Genomic DNA, 18654 nt, shown 5'->3' with positions numbered 1-18654 from the left:
TCACTGTGGGCATCAGGTGTGGCCCGAGAGGCATCTTCCACTCGGGACAGCTGCGCCCAATTCTCGGGGCTTCGGGAACGCGATGCTGACTTGTGTCTTGCCTTTGGCTGCTGCCTGGCTGTGCTGTGTGGGGCTGTGTTGCCCAGGGGGTGACCAGGCAGCGGGCAAGGGTTGCTGGGCTCCAGATTGGGGTGAGTGCTGGGTGCTGACTGGCCACTCCCCAGGCCTGGGGGCACCCGGCTGCTCTCATTTGCCCTGAAAGAGCCGTAGAACACTTCCTCCAGCCCCATCCCCTGTGCCACGCACGTCAGGGCTGGGCATGTGATGCTGCCTGCTCGGAGCCGGCAGTTGAGTCTTCCTCTGATCCTATTCACCTGCTCCGTAGCCTAATCCCACGCAGTTGTCAAGTGCCCCGAGTCAGAGAATCTGCATTTTCAGGGGCTTCACGTTTCCATAGAAAAGCTGAGTCCTTTGTGTTCCCTGTAGCAACTTGCCTGTTTTCATTAGCTCACAGGACTCACCCTATGTGTTAATAGCTACTTACTGATCTAAAGCAGAGACCTGGAGCAGGATCTGCGGGGCGCACTTGCCTACCAAGGCCCAGTGGGTGCTCTTGGGGGGCGGCCAGGTCTGCACCCTGTGGGCAGAGGCTGGCCCTGAGGGCGGGCTCTTTGTGCCCATCTTGCAGAGGCAATCCAATGCTTCGCAGACGCTCTGTGACATCATCCGGCTGGGCAGGGAGCAGGGCGGCCAGCTGCTGGAGGCTCCGCAGCCAGACCCCCTCCTCACGGTGCTGGAGTCGTGAGTGTGGGCCGTGGCGCTGTGGGCCTGGGGGCGGGGGTCCGGGGACGCCGCCACTTCTGATCACTTGTCAGGAGCTCGCCCTGACCCAGGGTTACCTCGATGGACCTCTTCCTCAGGGGAGGGGTCTCTGGGGGTCTCCTGGTAGGTCCAGAGAATACGGGCCCTGGGGCAGCTGTGTCCTGAGGACCCTGGGTGCCCAGCCTGAGCCCCAAGTAGGGCCCCTCTGGGGTTCGGGGTGCTGCTCCTTTGATGGGGGTGGGGTCTGTGTGTCTGCCTGCCAGGCCATGACCTCGTGCATGTCCTACAGGCAGGAGTGCGTGGAGCAGCTGCTGAGGAACATGTTTGATGGAGTGCAGACCGAACTCTGCCTCGTCAGCGGGACACAGGTGTTACTTACCTTGCTGGAACCCAGGCGGGCAGGGTGAGTGTCCCCCAAGAGGGAAGAGCTGCCCCTTCAGTGGCCTGATGCCCAGGGCAGCGGCTGGGGTGTGCTGTCTGCGTTTTTAACATTTTTAGTTATGAAAGTAATTCTGGGGATACTTCCTTGTTGAAAGATAACCTTATGGCAGTGGCCAAGCCTCCTTTCACCTTTCGCCATCAGTCTCATTCCCGCCTCAGCCCGAAGGAACCCTGTCTCTAGTCTGCAGAGTGTTTGTGCGCATGTGCGTGGAATGGGCGTGGCTGTGGGCTTCCCCAGGGCCCGTCCGGATGCATCCCTGCAGCGTGTGCGGGTGTGCGTGTGGCGTGGGCGCGCTTCTCTGCTGTCCTGTCACATGCGCTGCTGGTGGTCTGACCCCCAAGGAGACTGCAGTCGTCTCGTGTCCCTGTTCTGGAGGGGCTTCACTGCAGCCTGTGCTCGTTTTCTTTCGTTTTTTTTTTTTTTTTTGAAGAAAGAGAAAACCAGAAAATGACAAGAAATTGACTTAATTTCAGTGGTGAGATTGTTAGCAGTTTCTCTTTGTCACTCTGGTACCCAGTACATACTTATTACCTAAAACTAGAATTATGATGTTATCATCGTTTTATCTGGTTCAGCAACCAGAATATTCACGTTGTATCTGCATGAGCCCAGGGAGGCTGGGCCCTTCGCGCAGGAAGTGGGGCCTCTGGTCGCCTGCAGAGCAGGGACAGCAGGACCATTGGGAAGAGACAGGCAGCTAGCTTTCTTTGGTATTTTTATCCTTTCATGTATTTAAACATTGTGTTCTATAATGACGGTGTATTACTTTTATAACTGGAAACAGTTTATATGAAAAAGCCAAAGGGGTGGTGTGGCCAGTCCTGTCTGTGTCTCAGGCGAGGAGGGGTCAGCAGGAAGGTTTTCAAGGTGGCGGGAGGGAACCAAGCTCATCCGGGCTGTGACGCCCGCGGCCTGCCCGGCCTGCCTCCCGGACAGTCAGCAGCGCCCCCGGAGACAAGCGGACACGGCCTGGAGGGCTGCAGGATGACGGCGGGGCGGGGAGGGGGTGGTGGGGCATCCCTGTGTCCAGCCACTTCTGGTCCACAGGTCAGAGGGCTTGCTGGACTCCTGCTGTCAGGGACTGGACAGGTCGTGCACCGTCAGCCCCGGCGTCCTGCGCGGCGTTGAGCCACGACTGAAGGACTTCCACCAGCTTCTGCTCAGCCCGCCCAAGGTAGGCGTCCTGAGCAGAGGTGACCTTGTGGGTGGGGTTGCTGGTGAGGCGAGGACTTCATGCGTTGCCCGCAATGGCGGGCACACTCAAGCCCCATCTGCTGAGTGTCCGTCTTCCCTTACGGGAGGCCTGAGAGTAGAGCGGTTCACTGTCCCCCAGATGACTCCTGTCTTCTGATAAGGGGTTGCCCAAGGCCCAGGTGCACTGTAGGCCCAGCCTCTGTGTTGGGGATACCCAGCCAAGGGTCAGGGGGTCCCAAGGGAGACCCTTAGCTCTGCTGAGCAGTTCTGGGCAGAGTTGGTCACACTGAGGAAGGCCCACTTCCTCACCCCCTCGGTCCTGCAGCGTAGCCAGGGCGGCCCGCCCGCCCAGCCTCTCGTAGGCCTCCTCCTCCGCACCGTCTGTGCTCTCCTGTGCTGCTCATTGTTTACCAGCCACTTGTGGGCTGCTTCCCACTGGAAAGGGGGGCCTGTGCAGGCAGGGATTCTGGAACATTCTACTAATGAAAAGGTGGACTGCATGCAGGATGCCCCTGTCACGAGGCCAGCTTCGTCATCAGTCTCCTCTGTCTTACGCGCTCAGGTCACACCCATGTGGCTGGCTGGCTGAGACCAGGGTGCTCCAGGCTCCGAGCAGCAGCAGCCCGCCAGGGCTTACGCTCTGAGCCCTGAGGGAAGCGCTGAGGCCCTTCACCTGACTGACTCCCGGTCTCCTCCTACAGACCACCTTGAGGGCTCCTCCCCGACTAGGCCATGTCATATAGCTGTGGCCCTGGCCCTTTGACAGTTGGCTCCTGAGACAGGTGGGCACAGGCTTTAACTGGCGGTGCTTCTGTGTTTGCAGAAAGCAGCCATCCTGACCACCGTCGGCGTGCTGGAGGAGCCCCTGGGCAACGCACGCCTGCACAGCGCCCGCCTCGTGGCCGCCCTGCTGCACACGGGCACTCCCAGCGTCAACCAGGAGCTCTGCCGGCTCAACACGATGGGGCTGCTGCTGGTGAGTGGGCCTGCGGGCGTCGGTCAGGAACGGGGCCGGCCCGCAGCCCCAGGCCAGGCCCGCCTCAGTGTCGGCTCACACAGGGCGGCCCTGAAAGCAGAGGCGTTGGGGAAACGGGCCTCCCCTTTCTCGTTTCTGCCTCAGAATGTTATAGCTCTTCAGCCTAAAACAGCCTGAAGAGCCACTCCTCGTCCTCCCACAAGGACCGCCTTGGAACTGGGCCTCAAGGACCGCCTGCCCTAGGGGAAATTCCTGGGCTTTGCTGTGACAGTGGAGCCCAGATGTGGGTCAGAGGGCAGCAGGGAAAGGCCTCATTTCTGCTCCCCTCCTCCAAAGCAGATTCTCTCTCCCACTCCCACTTTTCACTTTTCTTTGATTCTGGCAAAACATACATATATAACGTGAGCTACACCATTGTAATAATTGTCACTCATGTGGTTCATTGTTCACATTGTTCTACAGCCATCACCACCATTTCCAGGCCTTTCTCGTCTTCTCAGACTGACTCTTACTCAGTCCTCATCTTCCCACACTCCCTGGCCCCGCCCTTGTGCTTCCTGTCTGAGGGTCTGACTAGCCCACTGGCCTGCGTAAGTGGGGTCTGTGGCCTTTGTGCTCCTTTTGCGTTTGGCTTGTTTCACTTAGAATGATGCTCACCCGTGCTGTAGCATGTGTCACAGTTTCTTTCCTTTTTAAGACTGAATGATAGATATTTCATTGTGTGGATATACTGCGTTTTGTTTATCCGTTCATACATTGATGGACAGTGGGGTTGCTTCCACATTTTGGCCATTTAAAAAAAAAAAATTTGTATACTTACTTTTCATTTGGCCATGAGGCATGGCATGTAGGGCCTTAGTTCCCTGACCAGGGATCAAACCTGTGCCCCCTGCAAGTGCAGAGCCCTAACACCCAGACTGCCGCAGAAGTCCTCGTTATGACCATTTTTAATAATGCTGCCATTCAGTTCAGTTCAGTCGCTCAGTCGTGTCCGACTCTTTGCGACTGCATGGACTGCAGCTTACCAGGCCTCCCTGTCCATCAGCAACTCCCAGAGTTTACTCAAACTCATGTCCATTGAATCAGTGATGCCATCCAACCATCTCATCCTCTGTCATCCCCTTCTCCTCCCACCTTCAATCTTTCCCAGCATCAGGGTCTTTTCCAGCGAGTCAGTTCTTCACATCAGGTGGCCAAAGTATTGGAGTTGCAGCTTCAGCATCAGTCCTTCCAATGAATATTCAGGACTGATCTCCTTTAGGATAGACTGGTTGGATCTCCTTGCAGTCCAAGGGACTCTCAAGAGTCTTCTCCAACACCACAGTTCAAAAGCATCGATTCTTCAGCCCTCAGCTTTCTTTATGGTCCAACTCTCACATCCATACATGACCACTGGAAAAACCTTAGCTTTGACTAGACGGACCTTTGTTGGTAAAGTAATGTCTTTGCTTTTTAATGTGCTGTCTAGGTTGTTCCTAACGTTGCTTCCAAGGAGCAAGTGTCTTTTAATTTCATGGCTGCAGTCCACCATCTGCAGTGATTTTGGAGCCCCCAAAAAATAAAGTCAGTCACTGTTTCCACTGTTTCCCCATCTATTTGCTATGAAGTGATGGGACCAGATGCCATGATCTTAGTTTTCTAAATGTTGAGTTTTAAGCCACCTTCTTTACTCTCCTCTTTCACTTTCATCAGGAGGCTCTTCAGTTCCTCTTCACTTTCTCCCATAAGGTGGTGTCATCTGCATATCTGAGGTTGTTTACATTTCTCCCGGCAATCTTGATTACAGCTTGTGCTTTATCCAGCCCAGTGTTTCTCATGATGTACTCTGCATATAAGTTAAACAAGCAGGGTGACAATTTACAGCCTTTTGTATATTGTACTCTTTTCTTGATTTGGAACCAGTCTGTTGTTCCATGTCCAGTTCTAACTGTTGTTTCCTGACCTGCATACAGGTTTCTCAAGAGGCAAGTCAGGTGGTCTGGTATTTTCATCTCTTTAAGAATTTTCCACAGTTTGTTGTGATCCACAACAAGGTACGGTCAGCAGTGGACTGCTGCAGGGACAGGGTCTCTGGGTGCAGCAGACCTGGGTATGGCATAAGCTCTCTTAGAAGAGGTTGCCCTTAACCCCACCATAGAGCCTCCAGAAGTTACACAGAACTGGGGAAACAGCTCTGGGAGGCACAAATAGAACGAGGTGCACATCAGGACCCAGGAGAAGGGAGCAGTGACCCCACAAGAGACTGACCCGGATTAGCCTGTGAATGTCCAGGCGTCTCCGGTGGAGGTGTGGGTCGACGCTGGCCTGCTGCAGGGGTGGGGGCACTGAGTGCAGCAGTGTGTGCCTGGGACCTTTTGAAGGAAGTTGTCATGATCTTCATCACCTCCACCATAGTTTGGCCCCAGGTCAAATACCAGGGAAGGAACACAGCCCTGCCCATCAACAGAAAATTGGGTTAAAGTTTTAGTGAGCATGGCCCTGCCCATCAGAACAAGACCCAGTTTCCCCCTCAGTCAGTCTCTCCCATCAGGAAGCTTCCATAAGCCTCTTACCCTTCTCCATCAGAGGGCAGAGAGACTGAAAACCACAGTCGCAGAAAACTAACCAGTCTGATCACATGGACCACAGCCTTGTCTAAGTCAATGAAACTATGAGACATGCCATGTAGGGCCACCCAAGATGGACGGGTCATGGTGGAGAGGTCTGACAAGATGTGGTTCACTAGAGAAGGGAATGGCAAACCACTTCAGCATCCTTGCCTTGAGAACCCATGGAAACGCTCCCGTGAACGTGGGTATGTAAGAAAGCTCAGTCCCTGCTGTCGCTTGTTCTCACTGCATCCCCAGAGGTGGAGTTGATGGAGCATGTAGTCATTCTGTATTCAGCTGTTGGAGACAGTGGGACACTGTTTTACATTCGCATCGGCAATTTCTTCGCAGCCTCACTTACACGTGCTTTCTGTTTTTTTGATAATAGCCATCCTGATGGGTTTCAGGTGGTATCTCACTATTTTGTTTTTTTTTTAGTAAGCTTATTTCTATTTTTGGCTACACTGGGTCTTCATTGCCGTGGAGGGCTGCCCTCTAGTTGTGGCGCATGGGCTTTTCATCGCGGTGTCGTCTCGTTGCAGAGCTCAGGCTGACTTGCCCCGCAGCATGTGGGATGTTCCTGGATCGGGGGCTGAACTTGCGTCTTGTGCGTTGGCAGGTGGACTCTTTACCACTGTCCCCAGGGAAGCCCCGCCTCCCCTTTCCTTCCTGTTTGTTTGGTTACGTCAGGTCTCAGTTACAGAAGGCAGAGACGCCCACTGTGGTGCGAGGGCTCAGCAGTTGCGGGGCGGACTCAGCTGCCCAGGGGCATATGGGACGTCATTCCTAGTTCCCCGAGCAGGGATCGAACCCATGGCTCCTACATTGGAAGACAGGTTCCTAACCACTGCGCCACCAGGGAAGTCTTCACTGTGTTTTGGTTTGTGTTTCTCGGTGATGCAGTGGTAAAGAATCCACCTGCCAGTCCAGGAGACGCCAGAGACACAAGTTCAATCCCTGATTGGGAAGATCCCTGGAGTAGGAAATGGCAACCTACTCCAGTATTCTTACCTGGAAAATCCCATGGACAGAGGAGCCTAGTGGACTATACAGTCCATGGGGTCACAAAGAGTTGGTCATAACTGAGCAACTAAGCATGCACTCACACACAGTAGTTGGTGATGTTGAGCATCTTTTCATGTGCTTTTGCTGGCCATTTGAGTATCTTCTTTGGAGAAATGTCTGTTCAAGTCCTCTGCCCATTTTGAATTGAGATGTTTATTTTTTTATTGTTGTTGAATTGAAGTTCTTTATGTTTTCTGATACTAATCTCTTAGATGTATCAGTTGCAGTTATTTTCTCCTATCATGTGAGTTGTCTTTTTAGTCTCTTGATAGTGTTCTTTGACACACATAAGTTTTTCATTTTGATGAAGTTTGGTTTATCTTTTTTTTCTTTTGTTGCTTGAGCATTTGGTGTCACACCTGTACCTAAGAAAGCCTGGCCAAATCCACTGTTCTGCATCTTTCCCCCTATGTTTTCTTCTAAGAGCTTTAAAATTTAAGTTTTTGTGGGTCTTTGATCCATTTTGAGTTTGTCTGTGTGTGCAGTGTGAGGTAGGAGTCCAGCTTCCCTCTCCTACGCGTGGCCGTCCCAGCAGCGACCGTCTCGCCCTTCAGTGTCAGCGTCGTGTGTGTGCTTTTAATTCTGTGCTCCTGTGCACCTCCACCACCAGAGACTGTTTTTGTCTGTCACCGTGCAGCTTATTAAGTATTTTTCCCAAGAAAATGCGTTGAATTTTGTCAGATGCTTCTTCAGTGTCAGTTGAGCTGGTTGTGTAGGTTTAGTCCCTTTGTTCTTTTCCTGTGGCATGTCACACTGCCTTTCATATGTCGCTGCACCCGTTGTTGGGGGATTGGGGGATTTACCTGCCCCGGTCACGGCCTGCCTTTGTTCTGCCGCTGTGTTGCTTATCCCATGGAGGTTTCCGCCTCGGTGCTCATCAGGGATGTGGGCTGTAGTCTTCTTGCCTGTGGTGGCTGGTGTAGGCATGCTGGCCTCAGGATGGAACAGGTAGGATGTGCCCCCTCCTCTTCAGTTCTTTGGGAAGCTTTAAGCAGATTGGTGGTGTTCTTTCCTCTTTAAATGTTTGGTGGAACTCACCAGTGAAGTCGTGTGGTCTGTGTGGGGAGGTGGTTCTGACTCTGTTGAAGATGAAGCAACCTCCCTGTCACCCAAGGTCGCACAGGCAGAGGACATGAAGCCTGGAGACTGCATCTCTGGGGCAGCGCGTGCAGGCCCACAGGCCGCCTCCTTTTATCCAGCTCCCCCCCACCCCCCAGCCTGGAAGGAGGCCCCAAACCCACACCCTGGGGTGGTGTGCACCCCGTCCCCCCCCCCTTCTCCCCACCCTGCGCACCTGGCTTCCTTTCTTGGGGGCAGCAGGGGGTCTGGGTGCGGGCTGCTATAGGTCCTGCTGGATGTGAGGTGGCATGGGGCGTGGGTAAGGGTGCAGCCTGCTGACCTCAGGCAGGTCTGGAGGAGGCCCCTCGAGGGAAGCTGCTGCCCATTCAGCCCCTTGGGGCTGCAACCCAGGCCCCTTGGGGAATGTCCACACGTGCGCCTATTCATGGCCCCCAGGGAGTGGAGAGTTGCTCACACTCCCAGTGATTTGTGGGTCAAAGATAAAGTTATAAAAGAAGGATGATAAAAATATGACATAGCAAAGCGTGTATCATGTAGCAAAGGTGATTTTACAGGAAACTCGCAGCCTCATGGAGACGCACCCGAGAGGGAGCAAGGCTGAGCCGCCGTGGGCCGTGGGCCATGCCTCTGACTTAGGGCGGGGGTGGGGGGCAGGCGGAAACAAACCCACAGGAAGCAGTCAGACAGGAGCAGAGGTTAGGGACAGAAGCACAGCCTTGGGCTGGATGGGGAGGGATGCAGGTGCTTCTTCGCAGAAGTTGCTAGAAGCCCTGCATCCAGATGTCAGGGCGGAGTGGGAGGGGAACTGTGAGAGGCGGCTGGACAGCAGGGTCCCCTCAGGTTCCGCCCGCAGGAGACAGATTGGGTGCATCCCTCGTCTCCTGTCTCTGCAGGACCTGTTTTTTAAGTACACCTGGAATAACTTCCTGCACCTCCAAGTGGAGCTCTGCATAGCCGCCATCCTGTCCCACACTGCCCGGGAGGACAGGGCCGCAGCCAGTGGACCTGAGGGTGGGCTGGAGCCTCCACCCTCCAGCGGGGACCCAGCAACCCCCCAGCCTGCCAGCAGCCGCCCCGAGAGCACCATGGTGGCCCACGTAAGTCCAGCAGGGTCACGCGAGTTGCCGTGTCCCGCCGGTCTCCACGCGTCCTGTGTGCCCTGAGGTTCAGCCAGGCCGTGTGCACACGCCGTGCTGTGCGCCTTGCGTTCTCTGCTTAAGCTCACGTGACATGGGTGGGCTGCTCTGCTTTTAAACCACGAGACGGGAGGCCACAAAGAGAGCATCCACACTTGCCAGACCCCAGAGCTCGTGGGTGGAGGGTCTGGGAGGGGCGTCGAGGAGCCCTGATGCTGCCTGAGCTGGCTCATCCAGGCTGTGGGGGACGAGCGGCCCCCAGATGGTATGTCTGCCATGGCAGGAGTGTCCGGGGAGAGCAAACGTGTCTCGATTGTCATGAGAAGACTTCCTGGGACTAGAGCCTCTGGAAAGAGTGGCTGCTCTGCACAGCTCTCCCGTCTTTCCCAATAGCCCAGCCGGCCTTCTGGGGGCTGCAAGCCCTGCGTGGCCAGTGCCAGGCCTGCAGGGAGTTGGTCTAAGCACTCCTTGTTGCTCACTAAGGAAGGGAGGGAAAAGCAGAACGTGGCACACGTGGTCCCCAAGCCAAGGAGCCCAGCGGAGCACGCTGGGCTGGGCCCTGGGAGTCTGCCGAGCCGCCCCTCCCCGGGGTGATGCAAGGCTAGGACAGGAGGGGCTGGGCAAGGGGCCCCTGGGTCTGTGGTCAGAGGCCTGGGAGAGAGTCCTGAGGGGCCACGTCTGCAGGCCTGACCTGGACGACAGGAAAGACAGCTTCAGTGGGGAGAGCGTCACGGGGCGGGGTGGATGCTCGGGCCCTTCCAGATGGTGAGGCTGCATGTGGGTATGGGTGCGACTGAGACCCAGCACAGACTCTCCAGGCGGGGGAAGCTGTGAAGTGCTGGCGGCAGGGCAGCCCCGGGCCAGCGGCCTCCGTCCTGAACAGGGAAAGCAGGGGGTGGCCAGCGGGAGGCAGCGGGGAGGAGGGGGGCTGGGCAGAACGTGTGTGCCCTCGTGGATGGCGCTGGGCGGCACCTGCCTGGGGCCGTGGTGGGGACCACAGGGCTGGGCTCTGATGCTGGGTGTGCCCACAGGGAGCTCGGGGCTGACATGTCCGCGTGCTGCCTGCTGAGCCCACTCAGCCCGGGGGTGGGCGGATGGGGCGTGCCGCCCGCTGACCTGACTGCTGCCACCTGTCCCCAGTTGTTCCAGAAGTGTTGCCTGGTCCAGAGGATCCTGGAGGCCTGGGAAGCCAACGACCACACTCAGTAAGAACCTGGGGCCCGTGTGGGGCTCAGGCTCCCGCGGAGGGTTTGTTTCCCAGGACAGGTCCCCCTACCGTGGGAGCAGCTGTTGTGCTGGCGGGGCTGAGGCGCCGGGCTGGTGGTGGCACAGCTGGGCCGCGCTCGGGGTCCTGCTCCTTGAGGCCTGCTCGCCCAGCTTCAGGGCCCTTCACCCGCTGCTTCCCTCGCCTGCTCAGCAGCAGAGACTCCAGTCCTGTGTCCCACACCCTCCCCATCCTGGCCTCTAGCCATGGCGCTCACGGAAGCCTCAAACCCTTGACAGCGCGTCCAGGCCACTTCCTGCCTCCTTCCTGCCCCTCCTGGCCTCTGGTCCCTTTGATCGGCTGGGGCCTTTCTGAAACTAGCAGGTGGTGTCACCCACCGCTTGAAGGTCTTGACTGCCAGGGTACCTGGTGTGGCTGCAGGGTCCAGTGAGCCGCCCCAGTCCCCCTCTGCTCCCACTCTGCCCTCCTAGGGGCTGCTCTGGGTGGGGGTCTCTGTGACCTCACCTGGTTCATCCTTCCTGTCCTGCTGTGCTGGACCCACCGACCTGAGTCCATCCTCATGGAGCCCCAGGCACGGTGGGGCCGCCCCGCCTTTGCTGGGCCCGGGTGTGGTAGCTCAGGAGGCCTTGCTGGCTCTCCTCCTGGGTTTTGCATGTCGCTGCACAGGTGTGTACCTGTGTCGAGAAATGGCTCAGTGCTGTTAGCCGAGGGGCCTCTGAGCCCCAGGAAGCAGTGGACAGGTGTGTGACGCCTCAACCCAGCTCTCCCGCGTCCTGAGCAGCTTGCTCACAGGCCTCCACCTTTGTCCGGCTCCACCTCTGGGCCAGTTCCTCCCAGTCTCCTGGCCCCCTGTGCCTGCCGGGGGGGGCCCACCGAATCGGGACCCTTGGTGTCCTCTCTGGCTGTCACCGAACTGAGCAGAGAGAGCACGGTGGAAAGAGGAGCCGTGCCCCTGGGACGTGAAGGCTGCGTTTCTGAACGCGGAAAGCCTGCGTCTTCCCGTCCTCTACTGTGGGCCGCCTAGGGGTGGGTAAGAGGTTGAGAAGAGCCGTGTGTTCGGGGCTGTGTAGACGTGCTGGCGGGGACAGCCACCCCTGCTGCTGCCCACCGCTGGGTCCCTGGATGGTCCTCGGTTCCCCCAGGTCCCGGGACGCCCTCGGGCGGCTCTCGTAGCACCGACCCGACGCTGGTCTGCAGGGCCTCCACCTGTGCGGGGAACAGCGCGTGCCTCTCAGAGTTGAGAGTGGAGGGGCGCCGGTGCCGAGCCTGTGCTGCTCAACGAGCTCCACGGGGAGGCGGCCTGTGGGAGGGGGCGGGGCAAGGCTGAGCCGGGTGGACCCCGCTGACCTGATGCTCCCTCTCCTAGGGCAGCAGGTGGCATGAGGCGCGGGAACATGGGCCACCTCACCCGGATCGCCAACGCAGTGGTGCAGAACCTGGAGGGGGGCCCCCTGCAGAGCCAGGTCAGCGAGATCTTCCGAGGTGAGCGCCTCCAGGCCCGGGTGTCGCTGCCCACGGTGCCCCCTGCAGTGTGGCCTTCAGCGGGTGGGACTGGCCCTGCTGCTGGACGGTCAGCTTGCCTCCTACGGGCTGACCTGCCCAGTGGCCTGGGCCTGAGTCAGTTCCCTGCCGAGCCCTGCACCCCGGCTTGTGCTGTTCCTAAGAGCAGCCTGGAGCCCTGTGGGGCCCCCCTTCATCGCGGTCTATGGCCTCTCCACCTGGGGCTGCCGCGTGCCCCTTGCGTGTCCCAGACGCTGCTCTGCCCCTCCCAGCACCACACGTCCTGGGCTGAGCTGGGAGGGCCTGAGGGGGTTCAGATGGGAGAAGGCCGGCAGCTTGGCCTCTTGGGGAGGAGGACAGCACCTCCTGAGCAGTGGGTGCCAGCGGGGGCATGCACTCGGGGACTGGGGGCAAGTGCACACGAGCCAGGCTCGAGGCCCGAGGGCGGGAGAGGGACAGCCCAGAGGGCAGGGCGCTGAGGGGCTGTGGCGTGGAGGCTGAGGACAGGGCTGGCCTGGGGTGAGGGGGGCGCTGGTGAATGCTGAACAGGAGTGCGCACCGTCTGGGAGCCTGGCTGGGTGTGCGTGCTGTTGGGTGGGGTGGTCCGCGTGCCACCTGGGGGCCCTGAGCCCGCCGGGGCGTGGGAAGCTGCCTTGCTGACGTCCAGTTGGCCGGGCACGTGAGTATGGCCTTGGCGTGCCCCCTACCATGCCCTCGCCAGGTCGCCTCCTCAGTGGTCTCCGCCGTGGCCCCCACAGCCCAGGGACAGCTGTGAGCTAAGCAGCTGGGGGGGCCCACCGATACAAGCGAGGCGCTCAGTCCCTGGTGGGCTGGGTCAGCGCCTCTGACGGAGGTGCACGCCCGCAATGGCCCTATGTGGGGGGCAGGCGTCAGGGCCCCGTGCTCCCGGGGAATACATGCCCACGGGCTCGGGCCTGTGAGGCCAGGAGGGGCGTGTGCTGCCGTAGGGTTCTAGAGGCCTAGGGGCTCAGTGTGCGGCCTTCTCTGCAGGGCTCCCGGGGGACTGCCGTGGGCGCTGGGAGAGCTTCGTGGAGGAGACGCTGTCGGAGGCCAACCGCAGGAACGCGGTGGACCTGGTGAGCAGGCCTGGCCTCCGGGCAGAGCGCTGCGGGCCCCGTGGTCCCGCCTGGCCTGGGCTCACGGGGCTGCCTGTGCAGAGGGCTGGGGGCGGCGAGGCACCTGCTTACGCCTGCCCGTCCTGGCCGTTGCAGGTGAGCACACACCACCTTCACCCCTCGAGTGAGGACGAAGACATGGAGGGCGTTTTCCCCAACGAGCTGTCTCTGCAGCAGGTATGTGTGACCAGGCCTCCTTGTCTCCACGGCGCCGCGCCCTGAGTGTCACCAGAGCCGCGGGTGGGGCCAGGGGAGGTCCCCCCACCACCCGAAGGCTCTGCAGCCTCACCACCTCTCGCAGGGGCCCCGGGCACTCTGCCTCCATGAGACCCTTGGGGACATGGTTGGCTGTGTGGATGTGGCCGCCTTGGGCGCCCACCCGAGGGGGCAGGAGCTGGGAGAGGCCGCTGAGGGCGTCTCCTGAGAGCAGCCGGCCCTGTCGTCCAGGCGTTCTCTGAGTACCAGGTCCAGCAGATGACGGCCACCTTCGTGGACCAGTTTGGCTTCAGTGACGAGGAGTTTGCTGAGCAGGATGACAGTGTCAAGTGAGCCAGTGGCCTGTGCCCGCCTCCCTCATGCCTGTGGGCCAGGTGCCGCTTGGCCCGACCAGGTCCCCAGCCTGCGGTCCACCCTGTTCAGGCTGTCACACCACCTCCTCAGCTGGATGCCACGGGTGACCCCAGGGTCTGGAGGTGCCCTCAGGGGAGGGCAGCTGGGCAGGTCGCCCCGGCTGTGAGCCTACAGTGTGGCGCCCCTGCCCCCGTCCCTCCGGTCCGGACGGGGCCGCCTCCCGCTCCTCCTGGTGGAGGTGACGGTGTCCCTGCTGTCCCCGCAGCGCCCCGTTTGACAGGATCGCAGAGATCAGCTTCAGCGTCGACGCCGATGATGACAGCGTGAGTCCGCGGGGGCTCTCGGGGGCGGCCACGCTTTGCGGGCGCGAGGCCATGGGGCCCACGTGCACTCTCCCGTAGCCTGGCGCCGCGCTGTTTGAGGCCTGCTGCAGCGACCACATCCAGCCCTTCGACGAGGACGACGACCTCTGGGAGGACGAGGAGACACACCGTGCGGCCCGCGTGACCAGGGCCAGGTGGGACCCCGGACGCGCCGGCCCCGCCCCGCCCCAGTGCACGGGGAGGGCTGCTGACTCCTCTCCCTCCAGGTTCGGGGGCCCCCACGCCTCAGAGCGCTGCCGGAAGGATGGCCCGGAGCGCCGAGGCCAGGGTGCGGGCGAGGGTGCGGACGCAGCTCCGGCAGGCTCCCCGCAAGCTGCCGGCCGGCAAGAAGGCACCCGCGTCGAGGGCGGCTCAGAAGGTAGGTGATAGGGCAGCAGGGGGTTTGGTGGAGACCCAGAGACAGAGGGTCTGGTGCCCCCACCCCTGCAGCAGACGCCTTCAGCCCCTGACAGTCTCTGGGTGGAGCCCGGAGCCATCCTCCGGCCACGCCTTCCTGGCTGGGGTGGGTGTTCCCAGGACTCAATGGGGGAGGCACGCTGACTCCCCTGCTTACAGACAGGGCTGCCTCTGTCAGTCACGCCTGGACCCCAGGGCAGGGCCGGTCTGCCTGCTGGACGAGGGACATGGACATCCTGTCTCCCCTAGCAGGTTCCCCGTGGGTCGTGTTTGATGGGCCAGCGACTCCCATGGCCACAGGCCCGGCCCCAGCAGTGGCGCTGGACGTGGGTTCCAGTGTGTGGGCAGCCGGCTCCCCCAGCACTTCTGCTCCAGAGGAGAAGGGCTGGGCCAAGTTCACCGACTTCCAGCCTTTCTGTTGGTGAGGTGGGCGCTGGGGGGAGTGGGGCGGGCCCAGCTGCCTGAGGCCAGGCCTCCTGGCTTGGGCTCAGCGTCGGCTTTGTCCACAGCTCTGAGGCGGGGCCAAGGTGCAGCTCCCCAGTGGACACTGGTCATGGCGACTCCCAGGCTGGCCTGAACCAGGGCCCAGAGAGAGCCCGTGAGTGGGGGCCGCCTCGGGCAGAGGAGAAGGCGGGGCGGCCGCATCCCCAGGGTGATGGTGGGGCCTGGAGCGGGCCTGTCGCCGGGGGAGGGCCCACTTCCAGGCGAGGCCCCTGGGCTGGCCCGCCGCCTCCCGGAGCGGATGGCGTGGGCACCATGCCGCCCTGTGCTCGTCCTGGGGAGTCTGGCCCTGAGCCCCCTCAGACAGACTTGGAAGCCACCAGGCTGAGTGGTGGCCCTGCCTGTGGGGAGGACAGTTCTCTGCAGTTCCTGTGAATTTACAGACACAGTACTGGATGTGGGGGACAGGTGTGTCCCCGGGGTGTGGGCCAAAGTTCCCGCACACTCCACACCGGCCCTCTGTCCTCACCTGGCATCGCTGGCCCCATCTTGCAGTTGGTGCCTGGAGCGCGTGTGTCCCCAGCAAGGCGCCCCTGGTGGCCGCCAGCAGCCGTGAGGATGAGCAGGAGGCAGCTGCTGCCTCGGGGGCTGTTGGTGTGGGTCCCAGCCAGGCCTCCCCGCTGTCGGTGTCGGGCCCCAGGTGAGCACGGAGGGTGGGCAGCAGGGGGCTCCCTCTCGTCCTGGCGGCCCTGTGACTCCTCGGAGGCCAACTCTGGACAGGGGGGATGCCCCTTCCTCCAAGGGGAAGCCACAGGTGGTCACTGAGGTAGCAAGAGGCCAGCCCACCCCGGGCCTCTCTGGAGGGGATGGCCAGGCTTTGGGGGTCCCGGGGCGGGGGGTGTGTGGCTCTGGAGCTGCTGCCGTCCTGGGGTGGGTGCCCAGTCCAGAGTCACACCCATTGCCAGGTGCCTCTCTCACACACACACACACACACACACACACGTCTGTCTCGCTGGACCGGTAGGACGAGGGTGTTTGGGGCTCTGCTTAGGCCCAGGCCCTGACTGGGGCGTTCCCCCCTCAAGCTCAGCCCTGCACCCACTCCATGTGCAGGGCGGGCCCACGGCCTGTGGGACCCACTGTGGACAGAGGCTCCGGGCTGGGCACGGCATGAGAGACGGGACGTGGGCGGCAGGGCTCTGGGCTGGGGGAGCGGCGGAGCTGAGTCGGTGTGAGGGGTGCCAGGTGGGCAGGGAGGACAGGGCTGCTCCCGGCTCCCCCCAGCCACCTTGGAGCCTCTCTCTTGCTTCTGGGGCTCAGCCTGTCCATGGGGGCCCAGCTCTGGCTCAGCACACACTGGCTCCTGGGACCCAGGGCACGCAGATCCCGGCCGGCGTGGTGTTGGGCCCGTGGTCACGGGCACAGCCGGGAGGGAGCAGTCGCCCCTGTCAGGAGGGGCTGGTTCTCGCCGAGCCACCTGGGGAGACCCGCGGCTCAGCTTCTTCCCTTCCTGACCCCCGTCTCCCCCAAAACCTGCTCGGCGATGTTCTGAAAGCACGTCCTTTGGTTTGGGGGGTGCACTTTGGGCCGTTGTGGGTAACGAGCCAGGCTTGTCTGCAGGCTCCCCCCACCCCTCACTGCCTCCCTGGAGTCCTCGTGAGGCAGCAGGTGATGCGGCGTAGTGGAAGCGGGTGCAGCCAGTGGATGCTGTGGGCGCTCCTGGGACCCAGGCTGCCCTCCTGCGCTCGCTCTCCCCAGGGGTGGGTGGGTGCCTTCTGGGCAGACGTGGCCTGCAGCTGTCCAGGAAATGGCCCTAGGTCACGTGGTCCACGGAGGAGTGTGGGCTGCTGGGGGCCCCTGAGGGGCATCCAGGAGCAGATGGGGCCCGTGGTGAGCACAGTGGGATGGGCAGCCCCCAGTGAGCGCTCCCGGCAGGAGGCGGCCGCCTGGAGGGCCGCACGGGATGGAGGGGGGTGTCTCTGGAGTGTTTGGAACTTGGGGCGGCAGAGCGGGGGCCCGGGTAACCAGAGCCCATCTGCCGCGCAGGACTGACTGTGCCCCCAGCTCACCGCCAGGCCTCGTGCCCCTAGACCCTGCCGAGGCGCCCGCTGCCTCCGCCGTGGCTACCCTACCCGAGGCCACTGTGACGGCCCCCGTAGCACTGGGCGTCATGGGCCCCGAACCCTGGGCCGTCTCCCCCGTGCTGGCCGTGGCCGCCCCCCCAGGGCCCATGGTGGCCGTCACCACCGCAGCCCCTGCCAGCCCAGCCGTTTCCATGGCGGCTGCCCTGGGGACAGTGACGAGACACAGGTGAGCCAGTCAGGCCAGGGGAGGGCTGGGGGAACCAGAATAGGGGGGACCCCAGCCCTGAGTGAACCCCCCCCCTTCCTGCAGACAGGCTGACAGGCCGTCGCCCTCAGGAGCCACCCTCAATGGCCCCATGTGACGCTGCTGCTGCGCAGTCTTGGCGCCCAACCCAGAAAACTACCTGGTGACACAGTTTGTCTTTTTTAATTTAATTTAATTTAATTTTAAAATAAATGCTGCATTGGTAAAGCTGGCAGTTGGAACCAGCCGGACAGCCCCGCCTGCATTTCTCCTGCCTGACCCCGACCGAGCGGGCCACAGGGGTCCAGCCCCGCACACAGCAATAAGGCCTCAGCCGTGGCTCTGCCTGTGAGGAGCCCAGGGCCACAGCCCCAGAGGCCTGAGGGCCGGGCCGGACTCCTTGCCTGTTTTTTACCAGTTTTTTTTTTTTAACAGATGCAGGAAGAGCCATGTGTTTGCACTTTTTATCTGGCGCAGGAGAGGGTTTCCGAGGCTCTGGGGTCAGATGTGGGTCTGGAGTGGGGCTGACCAGATGGGGTCCTAGCTGCCCAGAGCTCCTGGGAGCGGGCCGTGCCAGGCTGCAAACGACTGCCTTAAAAAACAAGCCCCCTGCGGCCTGGCAGGGTGTCCTGGGCCTCCCACAGTGCACCAGGGGTGCCAGGCAGGCGCTGGCCGTGGGCGGGGTGCAGAGGGCCCAGCAGTGCTGGGGGCGCCGAGCTGTCCGGGGGGCCTGCGGGGTCAGCTCACGTGATGTTCTGATGGCACTCAGACCCTCGACTCCAATAAAGGTGGTTATTCTCACCTACAGACCAGTGTGTCTCGTTTGTTGTTCAGCTGCAGGCCCTGGAGCTGCAGGCAGGGGCCCGCCTGAGTCGGCTGAGAGCAGCTCTGCCTGGAGTTGAGCACGGGGCAAGGACCTCAGCCCAGCGGCGGTCCCCGGGCTGGGAGCAGCCCTCCCACAGTGGGTGCTGCCAGCGGCCCTGCCGATCCCGTGCTCTGGTGTCCACCCCGGACCTCTGGCCTCCGCAGTGCCACACCCCACCTCCGACCTGCTGCCGCCCCACACCTGGTTGGCACCCACTGCGAGTGAGGCCCAGTCCAAGTGACCCCCATTACACCCAAGAATAGGGCAGTGGGGACGGTCAGGGCAAAGGGCAGGACTCGGAGAGGAAGAGACAGACGGGCATTTGGAGCAGAGCTCCCAGTGCAGATGCAGTCAGGGTGCCATGCCCTGCCACCCCACGTTCCCCGCCGAGCCCCAGAGAGCCCACCCTCCTGGCATCGCCCCCAGGCCCGTGGACTCTCACCTGACCAGGGGCCAGTGAGTCTGCACCCTGTCCTAGCCAGCCCCACCCCTCTGGATGCAGGACGG

General features: G+C 61.2%; 1 protein-coding gene across 9 annotated transcripts in view; it reads left to right on the top strand.

Annotated features, from left to right (window-relative positions):
* Positions 1-18089, top strand: part of PPP6R2 (protein phosphatase 6 regulatory subunit 2) — a 62404-nt gene extending 44315 nt beyond the window's left edge. For 4 of the 9 annotated variants that reach the window (XM_043441280.1, XM_043441275.1, XM_043441276.1 and 1 more), the window contains 17 exons: positions 689-801; positions 1112-1225; positions 2312-2438; positions 3282-3434; positions 9061-9264; positions 10444-10508; positions 11895-12010; positions 13040-13125; positions 13261-13341; positions 13612-13709; positions 14000-14057; positions 14136-14475; positions 14763-14934; positions 15023-15111; positions 15510-15654; positions 17001-17264; positions 17353-18089. In XM_043441280.1, the coding sequence (XP_043297215.1) occupies positions 689-801; positions 1112-1225; positions 2312-2438; positions 3282-3434; positions 9061-9264; positions 10444-10508; positions 11895-12010; positions 13040-13125; positions 13261-13341; positions 13612-13709; positions 14000-14057; positions 14136-14475; positions 14763-14934; positions 15023-15111; positions 15510-15654; positions 17001-17264; positions 17353-17449 (2322 nt within the window). In that variant the 3' untranslated portion in view covers positions 17450-18089. Of the gene's footprint in view, positions 1-688; positions 802-1111; positions 1226-2311; positions 2439-3281; positions 3435-9060; positions 9265-10443; positions 10509-11894; positions 12011-13039; positions 13126-13260; positions 13342-13611; positions 13710-13999; positions 14058-14135; positions 14476-14762; positions 14935-15022; positions 15112-15509; positions 15655-17000; positions 17265-17348 lie in introns of all 9 variants that reach the window. The other 5 variants (XM_043441278.1, XM_043441279.1, XM_043441281.1 and 2 more) reach the window with 5 other exon arrangements.
* The last annotated feature ends 565 nt before the right edge of the window (positions 18090-18654 follow it).

The sequence above is a fragment of the Cervus canadensis genome, chromosome 21 (genome assembly GCF_019320065.1).
Source record: "Cervus canadensis isolate Bull #8, Minnesota chromosome 21, ASM1932006v1, whole genome shotgun sequence".
In the NCBI taxonomy this organism is placed as follows: Eukaryota; Metazoa; Chordata; class Mammalia; order Artiodactyla; family Cervidae; genus Cervus; species Cervus canadensis.
The sequence above is the reverse complement of the archived record's forward strand: the minus strand, read 5'-3'. Positions and strand labels throughout refer to the sequence as shown.